The sequence below is a fragment of the Leptidea sinapis genome, chromosome 37, assembly GCF_905404315.1.
Source record: "Leptidea sinapis chromosome 37, ilLepSina1.1, whole genome shotgun sequence".
Lineage (NCBI taxonomy): Eukaryota > Metazoa > Arthropoda > Insecta > Lepidoptera > Pieridae > Leptidea > Leptidea sinapis.
The window spans coordinates 3,475,169-3,493,648 of record NC_066301.1 but is presented as its reverse complement, the minus strand read 5'-3'; the positions used below and the strand labels follow the sequence as shown (position 1 = coordinate 3,493,648).

General features: G+C 34.7%; 1 protein-coding gene across 1 annotated transcript; it reads left to right on the top strand.

Moving 5' to 3' along the window:
* Nucleotides 1–7,827: 7,827 nt before the first annotated feature.
* Nucleotides 7,828–9,992, top strand: LOC126975683 (zinc finger protein Noc). Its single transcript, XM_050823682.1, has 2 exons — nucleotides 7,828–8,197; nucleotides 8,461–9,992. Exons 1-2 carry the CDS (start codon nucleotides 8,111–8,113, stop codon nucleotides 9,703–9,705), a joined length of 1,332 nt encoding a protein of 443 aa, XP_050679639.1. The 5' UTR covers nucleotides 7,828–8,110; the 3' UTR covers nucleotides 9,706–9,992.
* The last annotated feature ends 8,488 nt before the right edge of the window (nucleotides 9,993–18,480 follow it).

Genomic DNA, 18,480 nt, shown 5'->3' with positions numbered 1-18,480 from the left:
TATTGTTATCATTAAGAAATACTCTTATGCCATCACGGATTTGCTATAGACGTATGTAAGATACACAATTTCATTATAAATTATTTTGTTTTATCTAAAACTGTTTAGACAGTGTTTTCGGTGAAAACTTACAAACGGCTTATTTTTTACTTATTATTTATTAAATTAAGTTAATTTATACAAAATTTATACAAAACCTTTACGAATTATTTATTAAAACCTTCCTCGCGAATCTGGATATCCATTGGTGAAAACAGCATGAAAATCAGTGTAGTAGTTTTAGTGTTTATCTCGAACAGACACACTGACAGTCGCGGCGGAGGACATTGTTTTATAATTATATAAAGATTATAAGTTATAAGCTGTAACTTTATTTGACATACAAAATTTATTGGAAATACAGACGTTAGTCACAGAAATCATGAACAAATGAAATATCTCGAACAATGAAACAAAAGCAATTGGTAACGCTTGCCACTACGGGAAGTACAGACGGCAAATCTGCAAAGCTCTTCACAATGGACCGTAAAATTAATGCCGAAAACATTATTTACTTAACAGATACCATTGAGACGAAGCGCCACTTTCGGCATTTTTGAAATTGGTACAATTGTCACTAATTATAACAGTCATTAAACATTGTCTTTCTCGGTTTTGAATGTTACCGGTCTTGTGAAGCCATTAAAAATGCGATTATGTGTTCATTCGTTTGAAATTTATAAGTTTGTACCGTACAATTATGTACATCATACTTTAAAATATAATCATCGCCTTTTATGTTTTATAGAATAATATTTTATTGATTATAGGTGTATTTCTTAAGAATTACTATTCCATCAAATAAGTCACCTAATTATGGTATTGAATGAAATGAAATGAAATTTATTTATCGCGTTGAATACAGTATACATAATAGATATTAAATATATTGTAGTGTCTTCTATTCGGCTAATTTAAATTAGCGTGCAAAAAGTTTACCTAAAGTTTATTTAAAAAAAGAAGCCCAGTAGATCGTTTATTTATTAATAAAAGTGAAATAGGTTCTTGTGCCGGTGTATAGCAACAAATCACATCAAGCATATAATTATATACAGATATAATGCTCGAAATAATTGAATGAATATATTATAACACGCAAACTACTAATTTAAGCCTGTTACATGCTCATAACTCGTAACAATATTAATTGTCATAAACTGAGCGATTCTGAAGCGTTTTGATACTTCCTTCATCGGCAGCGTATCTCGTGGCTCCACAGTGTGTAACAACGGACGTTTCTGTGTAAAATTATTTACAACGGGCGGCGTTCACAAAAGCTCGCCTTGCCTGTGTTTATTGCAACCATAAATACTGATACAACAACAATATTTATTCCGCCTCACCTGTTATTTATCGCTTTAGAGCCCCGCCCTGCTTTTTACGTCGTATTTAAGAATAATTGACTTAGTATTGATTTTAAGATTACTAAGGCATTAATAACAACTAAGTGATGGAAACTGAATCATCATTCGGCCAAAGATTATAAATTATTACAACTACTACCAGTGGGAGGCACCTTTTCACCGGATGCCAGCTAGATTATGGGTACCACAACAATTTTTTCATAGTTATTATAGTGTGTAGTACTTTGCCGATGAAACTAAAATGCCGGGTTGCGTAGTAAAACTTTGTAGAAATAATAATACAAGAAATAAGAAACACTGGGATCACATATCATCAGTACCTAAGTATTTTGTATTTTATTAATTTCAATGTAAAATAACACAAAGCGCTTATAAGTTAGAAAATTTCAAAGATACCACGCACACAAATAACTAAGAGTTGCCGCTAATTGAAAAAAGCTATTGTGCCTAGGTAGTACGGTGTCTAGTTGGATCGCAGCGGAGACCAATCATTAATCTATGTGTGTATATATATAATATTTGAATCAAAATCAATTTCATAAATAATATCTATATTGTGTTCATTTTATATAATAGTCTATACTTTAAAGATGCGCTGTTAAAATCCAAATTTTTTCTGGGTTGGTACCCGCTCCTAAGTAAAGATGTACATTCATTTGGCTAGAAGATATAAATGAACTAACAGATTTTATTTGCGTCTTATCTCCACTTTGAAGATAACGTTTAACAACGCAATAAATAACACAATTAGGGGTTGAATAGAATGGAGCCTTTACGACAGTTTCGGGGGGTCTGACGTCATAAAATTTTAGACGTGTAAGTCGAGACTAGGATATTATGTACACACATCAAAAAAGTCTAAGCAACATGTACCTATTTAAATTTAAGGATGGTTATTCACATAATAATGTTTTATTTGATTTTTAAAATAATATTTTTAGGGTCCTATGATGCAATACCCGGACGTTCTCCGTTGCCAAGTATTGACTGGTTCGCCGAGCTGTATGTGAACGCGCATTGTCATGCAATAACGTAAAATCGGAGCCAAAGGTTTGTGCAAATGGATGGACATAAGGTCTGCGAATATCCTCAACGTAATTTTCAGCGTTCATGTTTTCATTTACAAAAACGAGCTCAGTTCTCCAGTTTTTCATAATACTCGCCCATACCATAACTGTTGAGCCGCTGTAAGGATGAACTTCCTGAATGCACCTGAGCCTTTCAGTATTTCCGGGCCGACGGTACACTCGCACCCTTCTTGTATCAGGCCTAAACCCGAATGCGACTCATCGGAAAACATAATTTTATCCCATTGTTCCTGGGTCCATGTTCTGCGAGGAGCGCGATTCCCGTGACGTATCGGTGGGCACCTAATTGGGTGTCGAGCTCGTAGTCCGTACTCATGCAGTCGATTTCGCACAGTTTGGGGACGTACATCAACACAACTTGAATTTTGTAGCCTCAAACTTATCTCTCGAGTCCTCCTCGAATGTCCCAATATCCATTACATCATCCAAACGAGTGTTGTAATGAAATTCAGTACAACATTGTACCATCCGTTTTCATAATAACACTCTTATTATTATTATTATTATGGTTACTAGGACTGGCTTTCTTAATGTTAGCAGGAAGCTAACTGTTTCAGAATCTTTTATAGATGATTCATAATTATTATGGTCGTAGATGGGTCTTGTATGCAACTGTTGATAATTAGGTATTAAAACACTCATGTGATATATGATTTTAATACCCTTTATTACACAACAGTAGCATAATTAACTAATACAAATAATATTAATAAAAATGTACGGCTCTATACATGCATTGTTTCTTGTCAGTCGTCACGTATTCACCACTCACGTTATTAAAGGAAGGACAGAGTTGGCATGGAGTAGTCGCGGACGCGCCGGATGCGGCGACATCAAACGATACTGCGAGCCAACCATCAAGCAGCCAGGAACACTCGGCGCTAAGTGAACACTTGAACGTTGCTTTTGAAGTTACGACGATGCGTTACGAAATGATACAAACCCATTATATACTTGTATGGTTTTATGATGCTGTTGTCGAAAAGGCGATGGGACTTTACATCTAAATAGCTTGTGAAGCATTATTAAATCATTCACTGAACTGATATATATATACTAACATTAATATACAACGGTTCAGTAAATATGTTACAAGTTTATAAGTGAAGTTTTATTATCTGAAACAAAAAAACTTATCTATCTACGTTTTCAGGCTCTGATTTTTAATAAGCATTCGAATCTTTTTCGAAAGATAGATAACATCAAAAGTCTATTTCTGGCGTGAAGCAGTAATGTGTAAGCATTATTGTTTTTCAATCTGAAAGGCGCCGTAGCTAGTGAAATTACTGGGCAAATAAGACTTAACATCTTATGTCTCAAGGTGACGAGCGCAATTGTAGTGCCGCTCAGAATATTTGCGGTTCTTCAAGAATCCTGTGCGGCACTGCATTTTAATGGGTAGGGCATATCAATTACCATCAGTTGAATGTCCTTGTCGTCTCGTATTTTCATAAAAAAAGTCAAAAATCATAACTATGTTGGGTTCTAAACTTGTAACGGATAAAAATAGACTAATTACTCAATCAATTTCAATTTCAAAATCTAAAAATTACCTCACCCATAAAAAGCTATATAATTAGCAACAGCAAGTAACATGGGCTTAATCTTATTTAAAAATAATTAGAATTACTTACAGTTGTATGTAGCAATTCTGTAACCTTGGCCAAAGTTAGCACTGGACGCGAAACAATGGCCGTGTTCGCCTTTACCACTTTTACTTGTACTATTATATATTAATTGCCTTTATCCTCTAGCCACTAACTGAGTCTAGTAGCCTCAGCAATCAAAATGGCGTCGTCAGCTCACGCGAGATCTCAAAGTGACACGTCATTAGAAAAATGGGCAAATACGCTGTTTTGTTTTGTAAAATAATTATTATGAACATGTGAATACACATCAACTATAATTGTTGTATCGCTGGCAAACAAAAAGCTTTAATTTGACTAAAAACTTAATATTTGCCAAATAAAGTATAAAATAATAGAAAAATTACCAGTTTACTATAAACAAGCATTGCTAGTAATTTCAATACTTGACAGTTTTATTACTTTCGCCTTGTATTTAACAAGGTCTTTTCAATAAAAACATAATAATAATTTACTAGTCCCAAAACTTTCAGCTTACAACCATATCGGTGTCTTTCAAGCTGGTTTAACATCAAAGGAGACCGCTTTCGGCGTTTACAAGTTTTTTGTTAAGTCCCTGTTAATAATACGCTGTTTACACGTGAATAAATTAATCTATTAATGCATAATTGGGTTCGGATATCCGTAAACCTATTGGAATCGTTCATGCGGTACGGTTTTGAATAGATTTCTTTACATTTTCGATTTGCGGTTAAACTGTGTGCCTATGTGTAAGGCATTATGAGCTCTATGTCTTTCATTTTGTATTTTCTATTAAGTTTTATAATGGATACTAACTTGTAAACGATTTGTATTCAGCTTAACCCTGCAATATAACGTGATGTGGTTCTCTTGTTAACCGACTTCAAAAAGGAGGAGGTTCACAATTCGATCGGTATTTTTTTATGATCCGATTTACGTAATTCTTCTTTAGCTCGATGTGAAATAGATACCATTTGGCCATTTGGTATATATTATATGGTATTAATTAAATCTTCTTGTCTTTCTTGTCTGATGAGGCAAGAGCTATCAATAAGTAATATCTAATATCTTTCAACTTTCTAAGAATATTTGTTATATATACTGGATGTCCTAAAATAGTTGGGACAAACAAGTGCAAACGAAAGAATATATTTTGTCTATGAGCTTCCAGATAAGAAAAAGAAGTATATAATATATGTATCTGTTAATTATTCCTAAAGTTAATTATAATTAAGTTTTACTTCAATCGCGCGTAAAGATTATACGCACACACCTTTTTTCAAAATTCACATTTCTATATTCATTTTTTAAATATGTACAATATTAGTTATATGCTACTTATTAAAGCAATTTACAATTATTTAACCTTATATGTGGGTCTCAGAAACTTATTCCTATAACCCTACCTACGTGTTGGGGGATAGAACTTTATTATGCTTATAACTAATACATATAGTTTGTGGGGGGAAATCCAGGAAACTAGAAAAACCTGGTTATTTGCTGTCATAGTTACTTCCCTGAATGCTGTAAAAATCAGTCAGCTCGTATTTTAATACAAAAGTGACATGTTTTTAAGGTAAAATTGTTTTTAAAATTTATTTATATTTTATATTATTTTTTATTATTCTGTACGTATTAAGTATTTACCCTTTCTGAAATCAGTATGATTAATATACCAGTGGGAGGCTTCTTTGCACAGGATGCCGGCTAGATTATGGGTACCACAACGTCGCCTATCCTGTGAAGCAGTAATGTGTAAGCATTATTGAATTTCGGTCTGACTTAACATCTTATGTCTCAAGGTGACGAGCGCAATTATAGTGCAGCTCAGAATTATTGAGTTTTCAAGAATTGCATTGTTATAAGCAGGGCGTATCAATAGCCATCAGCTGAACATCCTTCTCGCCTCGTCCCTTGTTGTCATAAAAATAATCTACTTATACGTAACCCTACCTATAAATGTATTTCTCAAATAATTCAAAAATCATAAGTACATATTAGCTAATACTTCCAGCAACTGTTGTAAGGTTTTTAATCCTTACTTGTATTTCAAATGCAACTAAGATTAAAAAATCTCAATATAATATCATGTTATCTTAATCCTTTGGCACAAAAAGTTTGATGAAATATTAAAAAAATGAACAAACCCTTAGAGTCAAGGATTATAACTTGCCTTTAGAATTTAAGCTATAATACATTGCTTAAAGCAAAGTGAATATTTTTAAGATAATGATTATAATTTCTAAAGTTTTGTACGTAAACGATTAGGTTAACACCTGGTATTATTGTTTGTGTGTATACTATATAATATACAGGTATAAAGGTTTTGCTGAACGTAAAAAGTAATGTTCACTTAGATTAAGGATTGGTCTCCGCTGCGTTCCAACTAGATACAGTACTACCTAAGAACAATAGCTTTTTTATTACGGCAACTATTAGATGCTTGTCAAGATGCCACGCAATCTTGACACTCAATGAATTCTTTATAAATTTTGTAACATACGTTTCGTGTTATTTTACTTTGAAATTAATAAAATACAAAATACTTACTGATGATATGTGATCCTTGTGTCTTTCTTAATTCTTGTATTATTATTTTTACAATGACGCAATCCGGTATTTTAGTTTCAATTATTAGCAAAGTTTAACATGTGGCACGTCATCGTACGTCCACTTGGGCGTAGTATTAGCTGCCGCACTTTGAGACTACGCCGGCGGTATCTAGTTAGAGCGCAGCGGACACCAATCCTTAATCTAAAGTTATACAATTAGTAACACGCATGTAGTTTCAATATTTTACTATTTCATTTTAATTTAAAATAATTTATAGTATTGTTAAAGAAATAAGTATTAAGATTTATAACTTGTTGACACTACAAATGTATTTCCTTAACAATAAAAGGTGGTAATATCGAAAACAATAAACAACCAAGAAAATTGAACTTAATATTGTCTATGCCGTCTATTTCATGCAAAAGATTTAGTGATTTAGTCGTACCGTGCACTCGGCGCCTTCTCTAACCTCCTAAATAAACACTAAAATAGTAGAGTTCCCAATTTATAGTACACCGCGATCCCGCATCACAGTAAACATGTTTTTTGTTTAGCATGTCCACGCTCTGTCAAATATATTACTACCCGCCGTGTTATTTACGAGCGCCGTCGTCCGCCCATACGTTATACTTACTATCTTTGTTTGGACACAATAAGCAATATTTCTAAAGGGCCCGACGTGTGCAGCTGTTGATATGGGTTTCTAAATTGACATATTTAATTTGATCGCTACGGAGGGCCGGGTACGTGTTTGACAGGTTTTAGTGTCAGATTAACATTAACATTATGGAGTCGCTGTCAATGGAGTGAAATATTACTTCGTGAATCGAGCGTTGACACATCAAACGAGTACGTAGAGCGGATCAGTTTTCATTTTCCCCTTTGAACTGAACAAAGACGGCTGTAAAAGAGTAGGTAAGTAGTTTCGAATGTGTCAGCATAAAGCGCCGAGAGCCGCTGTGTCGAAAGCGTAATAAAAGTGGCATAGAACAAAAAAGCGGCGGCGTGTAGAGCCGAGAGCGCGCAGGTAGAGTGGCGGCGGCGGCGGCTCAAAGCAGGCCGTCATGGGTGGCTCACCAACACACCAACACAGCCATCGCACGTCTCAATCCGCTCCGCGCTGCCGGCCATACCGCCTTTCCTTTTTCCCCTACCGCAATGCAGCTATGTGTCGTTTCCGCTTTATTTTTTACGACCGCTTGCAGCGGAGAGCTACGGTGCTCCCTTTCTAACTAACACTTGAGATATCGCTGTCTCGCTCATGCGGGGCGAAGGGCGAGGCGCCGGCACGTAGCGTTCTAGTGGGGTCTTGTCTCTCACACTCACAGTTACCTCGACCACTGCTACGGACGCACGTTTTCGTTGTTCACTTACTCGCGGACGTGCCACAGAGTAGTTGTGTTGTAGAGTCTACAGTGTTGCGTGAAGTTTACAAGTGTTCATTTACGTTGTTCTCCAAATGGTCGTACTTGAAGACGGAGGAATGATGAATACAAATCCCAATCAATATCTTCAACCTGACTACTTATCACCACTTCCATCATCTGTAAGTGTTGATTTTTCAAAATAAAAACTTAAAACAAACCAAAATAATTATTTAGTGACTTGTAAAATGATGTAACAATTTTTTTTATTCCACGATAAGAATTAAAGCTTTTCAAACCAAATGTACAAATTCAGCCTCCTTTTTAATAATTGTACTTTTTAATAAATTAGGTATTTGTTTGTTTTTAAGCAAATTTTTTCTGGTTCGATGTAAATTTGTAAATTAAATTTCAAATACTAACTTTATGTTTCTCTTTGTTATAGATGGATTCGAAGAAAAGCCCGCTTGCGCTTTTAGCGCAAACCTGCAGCCAGATAGGTGCCGACACGCTGCCTACTAAACCACTTCTGCCAGGTGGAGACAAGAGAAAGTCAGTGAACAGTGTTAACAGTGATTCAATTAGTCGTTCTTCGCCAAACTCTACAAAAATGGACAAGCCCCGTTCAACACCCGAGACAAAGCATTTAGCATTCAAGCCATATGAAAATATGGTTGTAACCAAGAAGCCAGAAGATACCCGTCCATCATCAAAGGCAAGCTCGGATGGCTCAGATGATAAAAAATCTGGAAAAAGCACGCCCGGTCGGAAATCAACTCCACCAACAGCTGAAAACGGAAAAAGTAGTCCTCAGAACGAACAAAAATCATCACCAGCGAGTTCGTCAGGGACCAGCCCAATTATTCGTTCCGGTCTGGAAGTGTTAGGTCATGGCAAAGACCATCTTGGAGCTTTTAAAAATTTACCCGGCCTTCCCGGCTACAATCCGTTGACCGGACTTTGTTGTCCTCCCGGCATGGAGCAACATGCAAACCCAGCATTCAGACCGCCGTACGCTGGATCGCCGTTCAGTGCGCATCACGCGGCAATGTTAGCAGCTGCGGCAGCCTTCCCTGGATCCACGCCAAATCCATATCTGGGATATGCTCGTGTCAAAACACCAGCAGGTGGAGAAACATTGGTTCCCGTGTGTAAAGATCCATACTGTACTGGATGTCAATTTTCAGTTAACAATCACCATCTCTTGATGAGCAACGGTGCTTGCCCCGCTGGATGCACTCAATGTGAACATCAGAAGTATAACATAGCAATGGCGATGGCTCTGTCACAGCAAGGTGGATTGCAGTACCAGCAAGCTACACGCCCTTATGTTTGCAATTGGATTGTCGGAGAATCATACTGTGGAAAACGATTTGGAAACTCTGAAGAACTTCTGCAGCATTTGAGGAGTCACACAGCCGATGGATCTACACCATCCACATCATCTACAAGTCAACCATCGCTGCTCAATCCGCTAAATCCTCTGTTCACGACAGCCGGTCTTCGCGGCGCATATCCGACGGCGCCGTTAAGTCCACTCTCAGCAAGCCGTTACCATCCGTACTCTAAGGCCAGCCTACCTGCGAGTCTCGGGTCATCTCCGTACGGTGCGTTTAACCCTGCGCTGGGGCCTTTTTACTCCCCATATGCGATGTACGGCCAAAGACTTGGAGCAGCTGTTCACCAATAAATCTTGTAGTGAAAAAAACAAAGGACTATCGATGTACTGTCCAACTTTCTTCTGTGATATCAATAGACTAGAAAATCATGTCAAATGAAATATGCAATGACAAATTTAGTGATTAGTGCAATGTAAAAGTTAAGTTATATAGTATAGAGAAACGTGCCGTTAAGTTTGTATCTTTGCGGGTGATGTTGAGACTATTTTCAAGACTTGTACAGCCAAATGTGTGTAAATATTGATATCTATGTTTAATATTAAATTATATATTATAAATATAAAAATCATTCAAATTATTCTTTCTTTTAATTTTTCGCCACTTTTAAAGATAAGTTTTATTTTCCAGGTAACTTATATTATGGAATATTAATAATTTTTTTTGTTAAATCTGTTAGTTAATTTAATAAATCACTGACATAAACATTTGGGGTAGAGTAAAAATATTAAACATATGTTTAATATTTGTTTTTATTAAAGTAAACTTTTACCTATATAATATAAACGTTAAAATATTGTCTGTCAAATTTAATGTTGAATAGAATTATTTATCAAGTAATAAATTTGTTAGAAAGCGCATTAAACATAGACATAAAAGTGAATTATACGCCATCGAGACAGAACAAGTTTCCAACTACGACGTAGTACAGCAATAAACTCAACAGAATGATTGATTAATGTTCTTGTAACACACACATTAGTGCCGTCAATCAACACAGACGGAGCACAACAAAACAAAGCTGTGATCACGAGAGCTCACGACTACCGCTTGCATTCGCATTGTCTATTTAGACGGAGCATCCCTTACGTAATAATCACTGAAAGACACAAAATCTACTGCAAAAATTATTAATAACTATACTTATCAGCCATTTATTGTTATATGTAACTAGACAATTGAAGGCTTGTCATACTAAAAATGATAAAATAACAGTATAATATTAACAAAATTATATACTTAATCAATTATCAGCTATGAAAAAGTTCATAATTAACCAAATTTATTACTAGCTTGGTATAAATATTTTGTACGAACAGAATCTTAAAATATTTCTCATCGCAATCACTAACTGTCAAAGTCAAACTTCATAATGTAGTTTACATCAATTAAGTATTAAAACTTTGAAAATTAACATCTCATAAAGTAGACGTTTCCTCGCAAAATAAATACCACCATTACATTCCTGATTTTTACCTGATATAGTAGTAACCTTGTTTCATCAAATATCGTGCCAATGTATTATAAATCGTAGCCGATTAATTCCATAATTTTAATTGTAATAAGGCAGAATAATAAGTCAAATTGTTTCCAGCAGAATAAGGGAAATTTAACGCTCTAACAAGTTTTGTTTGAACTTAGAGAACGAGTAAAAATCACTATATAAGTAATTGTATGTCAAGAGCTCCGTCTAATTCCATACAAGTCAAGCCCACCTAATGTGGACAGAAAAAACTTCCAACAAAACAATTTAAACTCATTGAAAAACATACAAAAGGATGAAATACACGCGAGAAACCACTCTCAACGTCATTAATAACAAAGCCGTGAGCTGTCAGTTCTGTTAATGCCGGCTTTTTAATAAATGCTATTTTGATTAGGCCCATGTCATGTCGAAAATTCAACTGTCAAATACATAATTGGTCGCGTGAAAAGACTGATAGACAGACAGACGGTGGAGCTGTGAACAGAGGTTGGTTAAATTATTTTATCGTAGATAGCGTCGAATGGGACTTTGACTCGGAGGTACTTTTTGTGACTGTGCGAGTTAGTTGAATGTTGTGACTATTTTTAGCTTGTAATTGAAACCAACTATAGAACTCAATTGTTGGAAAAGATTTGGTTTTGGATCGGTACGGGTGTCTCATTTTTAAATGATTCGATACAGCTGTAAGGAAAATATAAGACTTATTTCATGGATCATTAATTTCGTTGCTATCGCTGTCTACCGAGGAATAAACTCAGCGCATATTAATGGGCGATTATGAAGATATTTTTCATTTAAAATGAATATTTATGTGTGCCGTTTTATATTTGCTGATTTTAATTGGTCATAATCTGTTATTTCTTAATAAAAACAAAGATAATGTTGAAGCAATAAAAAATGTTATTGATTTCATCAATATTATTGTCACTAAACAATAAATCAGAAGAGCTATAAAATTTACGAGCCAGATAAGTTATTAATACGTCTTTGACACACTTTTCATTGTGTTCGCTAACTTGATACAAGTAGCGCCATCTGTTGCGTGCGTCGTGTACTAGCATAAAATTACTCATGATAATATTTTTTGATGAGCATGGTATTTACGGGGTCTATTTAACATTCAAGGTCACATAAAAAAGTGAAACGAAATGAAGTTATTGTAATAAAGTTTCTTCAAATATTATGAGTCAAATAAAAGTTCTTAAAATAACTTACACTTTGTTACAAAGGAGATATTACCCGTTTTTTATCTAGGTATATCACATTATGCAAATAGGTTGAATAATGATATACAGGAAAATGACGAAAATATTTAGGTGAAGGTTTTATCTTTCTTTTTTTTACTTTATTTTTCTTCTTAGAGAAGTATATTTTAGGGTTGTCCATATTATACATATGTTATAGTCAAACTTTGAAGCTCCACCGCTTCTATGTTTGGCTGGTAATACCTCATGTCTGACAAGAGGCCATAGACAAAGTTCAAGCCAATGGGGTGTTTCGGTCTTTGACTAATGTGTAATCCTAGGAAAGACTGATTTGGACAGTCAAACGCCACGTCGAAAGACAACGTGTTGAATTTTGGGGTTTGACTAGCAACATACAAGGGATGAAGCTTTAAAGATTGAACATATAAATAAATTTTGACTGTTCTCCCATATAAAATAAAAAGTTTAAAAACGCAAAGGTACAAGAGCATAGTCACTAGTCATGACAATTATCTCCCACCAAGAGAACATGATGGATGAGAAAGTGAGACGACGTGATACACGACGTAATCCCAACCAACGAAATAACCAATTACGATTAGCATAAACATAAGGTGAGCTAAATTAACATATTATCAACGGATGAATTATGCATGTCGGGTATAATAGACCCGGCTGAATTAGAGGGTTAGTGTGGCAGAATTTGTTATGTTTAGACGGAGTGTATACTTGAAACGCGTGTGGGGCAGATGAGATAACCTTACCATATTTAAGGCAATATTATTTAACCAAACCGCTAATTCATGGTATCGGTTTCTAAAAAAAGAAAAAAGGAGTGCTGTGCTAACATATAATATATAATAAGCTAAAGTGTAACATAACCAAACCAGCCTAGCAAAACTCTCTAAGAAAATGCGATTCACTTGCATGAAACGTACAGTCATTGATAGATTGACAGATGATGATTATAATCTTGTAAAAAACGGAGATAGCCGAAATCCACTACGTTTGCATTCAAACTTAGCTGGATTATACTTCGTCACCATCGCCACACTGTTATTCCTACTATTTCAAACTTATGTCATAATATCACTGCTCGTTTTACACTAAACTAAATTTCAATTTTTGGTTAGGCAGTCTCGTCTCTTATTACGTAGTATGTACATCCTCTTCAAACATAAAGTTTACATTTTATAGCATTGTACCCATAGCTTTTGCTTAAGCATTATATTCACGATTAATATTTACAGTTCTCGTTAGTCAACGTAATAATAAATGAATGAATAATAATAGAATAAATGTCTTATAACGATTAGGAATGTTATAATATTAAATTCGAAATTAAAAATTTAATAAAATTTTCAAAAAGTTTATCGCCAAAGAGTTTATATCCATTAGAAAATCGTTGTCTTGACCGGTACAGCTCAATGAGCCTGTCTATCTTACAGTTAAGTCTATGTCTATCCCTCAATTGTCGATTGGAATTGTTATGTTAATAGTTCTACCTGTTTTTGTGTGGTTCTAAATTAGGGTGGCTATACACGTGAAGCGAAGTGAATACTCCTTTGTGATACATTTTGGTGATAAATGTGATCGTGTTACAGTATTTGTGTAGAGTGTATTGTGGTGACGTTTTCTATCAACCAGATGTTTACAATTCGCGAATAATTATTTAGCACATAAATTATCTGTTACTCAACCGAGTAAATTTATTTTCATGTCTGGTGGACCATGGACCGTTAAGACCATAAATGAATCATAAGCTTTGTTAGAATCCCGCTTAAAAAATCAGAGGTTTTATTTTTATTTAAGGAAATATTAATTTAGACTCAACTTAAATTATGTTTAAATAGGCAGCTAATTAATATTATTTTTTAATTCATTTACTGAATCAATTATATTTCATTAAAGATGAGCCTGTGAAGCGTTAACATTCATGAAACACTGACTGACAGCTTTTCCAATCACAATCGGCCTTACAATTAAACGTGGTAATAAATAAATAATTGATAATAAACTCAGAATATGCAAAATGTTTACAAATAGACATTTTGCTTATGATTGATTTATTCGGACGTATAACGTTTCCCGCGTTTATTGGCAAAGCTGCTTGACATTCGTAAAACTTCAGAATTATCATTGTATTGACAGTGTTGTCAGCAGTATAGTCAACATTTTGCATATTCCTGGCTTATTCTGAGGTCTAGCTTTATACCAAGTTTATTTGTATGGCCGTTAGAGTTGGCACAGAACATAAAAGTCAAGTCAAAGTCAATTTATTTATTTATTGAAGTTAGGTACATAATGAATTCTTTTCGAGGTCTGTTCTGTGACTGATATTTGCACAGTATTCTTATTTGCAATTTTTAAAGGAAATCCTTGATATTTTAAACAATACAGTTCATAAAATATTGCAAAATTTATCATAATCTCTCAGTCTTAGGCTCTCAGATCGTTAAGATTTATCCTCAGTTGAGTAATACAGCTTACAGCAAAATCCCTTTTAATTAGGTGTTTAATATTATTTAATGGTGAAGATATTACATCGGATTAAAGTGGAAGGCTCTTAAGCACAGGATGCCGGCTGTATTCATCATCATCATCAGCTGGAAGACGTCCACTGTTGGGCAAAGGCCTCCCCAAAGATTTCCACGACGATCGGTCCTGCGCTGCCCTCATCCAACGTATTCCGGCGATGTCGATCTTGTGGGTGATCTACCAACACTGCTTCCGGTAGGTGGTTGCCATTCGAGGACCTTCTGCGCCATCGGCTATCTGTCCGTCGAACTATGTGCCCTGCCCACTGCCACTTCAGTTTCACAATCATTTGGACTATGTCGGTTACTTTGGTTCTCCTACGGATCTCCTCATTTCTGATTCGATCTCGCAGGGAAACTCCGAGCATAGCCCTCTCCATTACCACCATGAGCTTTCCTATCCGGCTAGATTATGGGTACCACAACAGCGCCTCTTCTGCCGTGAAACTACTGCTTACACTTTACCATGTGTAAGTTTTATTGTGTTTCGGTCTGAAAGGCACCGTATCTAGTAAAATTACTGGGCAAAAGAGACATCTTTTGTCTCAAGGTGACGAGCGCAATTGTAATGCCGCTCAGAATTTTTGGGTTTTTTAGGAATCCTGAGCGGAAAGTCCAAAGGGTTTTTATATATAATAGAAATAATTATTTATAATTAATTAATAATTATTGATTTTGACTGAATCTGAAGCACACTAACTAATTTGTCTTTTTAATGCAAGCGCGTTGCAATTTGATTACAGACTATAAGTCGTTAAGGAGTTCCATAGATCATTAAATCCGACTACAAAAATTAATTGACGATAACGAAGTTAAGGTAGGTGAGTCAAATATCCGGACAGCATAAAAAGATTCGGCTGAGCATCGTTAATTTACTCATAAGAATTGAAGAGTTCCGTTACTTTGTCAATCCCATAATCAGAACCTAACCAAACTGTCGCAAAACCACATTTGAAGCATATTCTTAGCTTAGTTTAGATCTGATCTAAAGTTCTGCAATAATTAACATAAAAAAATATACCGACGAATTGAGAATCTCCTCCTTTTTTTAAATTGATTAATAAAATGCACTTTTTTAAAAGATTAAAACGCGTGTAATTGTTTTCAAAGTTTGTGTTAAAAAAAAGTGTTTCTTTGTTCATCAAAGAAAATACTAGGATAGCATGACTCAAGTGAACATCTGCCAACAATTTAATTATAAAGCACAATAGAAAGAGGCAATTTTCCTGCAATTAATTCAATAATAGCTCTTGTCTTTTTCGAAATACAAAAGAGACGTGACAATATACTTGTCATTTCAGTCTGTACGCTCGTAATTGGATCTAATAGCTATTGTTTGATAAACATAATGAGAAACTTAATGACACTTGTCGGTATGACAGTATTGACAGCTGAACTAATTACAGAGTACTTAGTGATTGGTCAATTGGCGCGTGGTGCAAATGTAAACGTGGAATACATTATAGGTTTTTGTGTTTTAGAATTTTTATAATAAAAGATTTTAAAGAAACCGCTGATTATGATGTTTTACAAGATGCAACTCTGTTGTCGGCATTAAAACAGCTTTGGACTCGTGCAGATAGATTTTAAAACAAAAGAAAATTAACAAAATAAAAACCGACTTCAAGAACATATATAATATGCACTTTAAAGTATAAAAATTATTGCGAATTTTATACAATCTAATAAATTAATCTAGTTCTAGTTACGATTATTTTTATTTTTCGGGATCGGTGTGTTCCCGCCACGGCTCCGCTCTCGCCTCTCGCCTCTTCACGCCGCGCGTGCGTCTCAAACACATCTCACATATATATCTAGTTACACCTAGCTTGGCTGAAACAGACTCAATAACGGAAGCACCCGCTTTCAAATAAAAAAAATTATTAAATTGGTTCACCCAGTCGCAAGTTCTGAGATAAGAAACATAAAAAAAAAATTAACAAAATAAAAACCGTGTGTTCCCGCCACGGCTCCGCTCTCGCCTCTCGCCTCCTCACGTCGCGCGTGCGTCTCAAACACATCTCCCCTATATATATATATATATAGTTACACCTAGCTTGGCTGAAACAGACTCAACAACGGAAGCACCAGCATAACAGCCAAACAAGCCGGTAAACGAGTAAATACATAGGTATTTACTCGTTTACCGGCTTGTTTTGTTGCTTCAGTGTTATGTAAGGTGACACAGTCGAGTCCTTCTTTTTTACTAGTCCGTGGTTGCCGATTCATCGCTATATTATTATTTTAAGCTTCTACCTACATCGCTGAGGTTATCACTAAATAACGAATAAATATTTCTCCGTAACGTAATGAAATAATTTTGTTATTAAAGATTATTATCATAATTTATAATGTCAAATAATAGAGTAATAAAAACGCCATTCGCTCATATCTCGGCCATGTTTTGTAAACAATAATTATAGTTTAATTATTACTGTAGATTCGTGACGCGTGCAAGAAGGTTTCATAATAAACTTAATTACATGCCAAAATATTCCTTATTACTACTATGCATTCAACCCTAAATAAATTACTAGGATAAAGTCAATAAATATATTTTATAGCGGTTGTAAATTAAAATGCGATTGTAAAACTTTTTTACACATAAAAACAAGTCATAAGTCTACTTCTATCGTAGAAAAGGTAAAAAAAGAAAATATTGTACCATATTTCGTAAGTTTTATATGAAACAAAAAAAACGGGGCAATTTTCCTTTACTTGTGTTAAAACACCTTGATTCAAATTCTAATTTCATGGTTACTGTCAGCGAAATAATATATCCTCCTAATATTGATTTTTATTTTAACTGATTTCAAAAAGGAGGAGATTCTCAATTCGATCGGTATTTTTTTTTATGTATGTTAAAAGATAAAAAAAGTTAATTTATACTTTTAAGTTTTTGAAGTCGGTTTTTTTAACTGTTTAAATATTTTCATAAACATTGCCAACAATAGTGCCATACGTAGATATGAAGTACACATTTGACACTTTAACTTAGCTCCATGTCCGCCACAGACACCAACAACGAAGTTATTAAAAAAGCGGCCAAGTGCAAGTCGGAATGGCCCATGAATGGTTCCGTAGCAGCAAGTAACAAATAATTTATGTTTTATTATATATATGTTTATATTATAAACCAATTTTCGGTGGAAGTTTGCATTTGCATGATATATTATATATATATTTTAATGTTTCGTCATTCTCTTAGTTTAGAAGTTACGGGAGGGGGGGGGGAGGGCATACATCTTTGGAAGTGTCTGTCACGCAAACTTTCCGTTTAAAAAAATACATTACAATCCCCCATAATTATAATTTTTGGAGACCCATCCTTTGATTGGATTGGACACGTTTGGGCTTGATGAAAAAAATTTTTTGAGTTTCAGTAAAAGTAAGTAAGTAAGTATAGGGAACCCCCAAAATTTATTGATTTTTTTATTTTTATGTAAATATCTTAATGCGGTTCACAGAATACATCTACTTACCAAGTTTCAACAGTATAGTTCTTATAGTTTCGAAAAAAAAAGGTAGTGACATACGGACGGTCAGACAGACGTGACGAATCCATAAGGGTTCCCTTTTTTGTCATTAGTTTAGTTTTTGAATAGTTAAATTTAATATACAGTAATGAATTACAAAGTGTGATTGCTTAATCACATTTTATGTAATCTGGTCTATTCACGAACCATTGACAAAAGTAATTTATTATTCCCACAACCTCTGTTAATGTTATCAGGCTGATTATAATACAAATGTTACATTGTGACCGAATTTAAGAGTTGTTTAATTAGTTTTTTAATGTGTCCTCGGGCTTGAACAGCGATTAAATCGCATAGCTCTGTG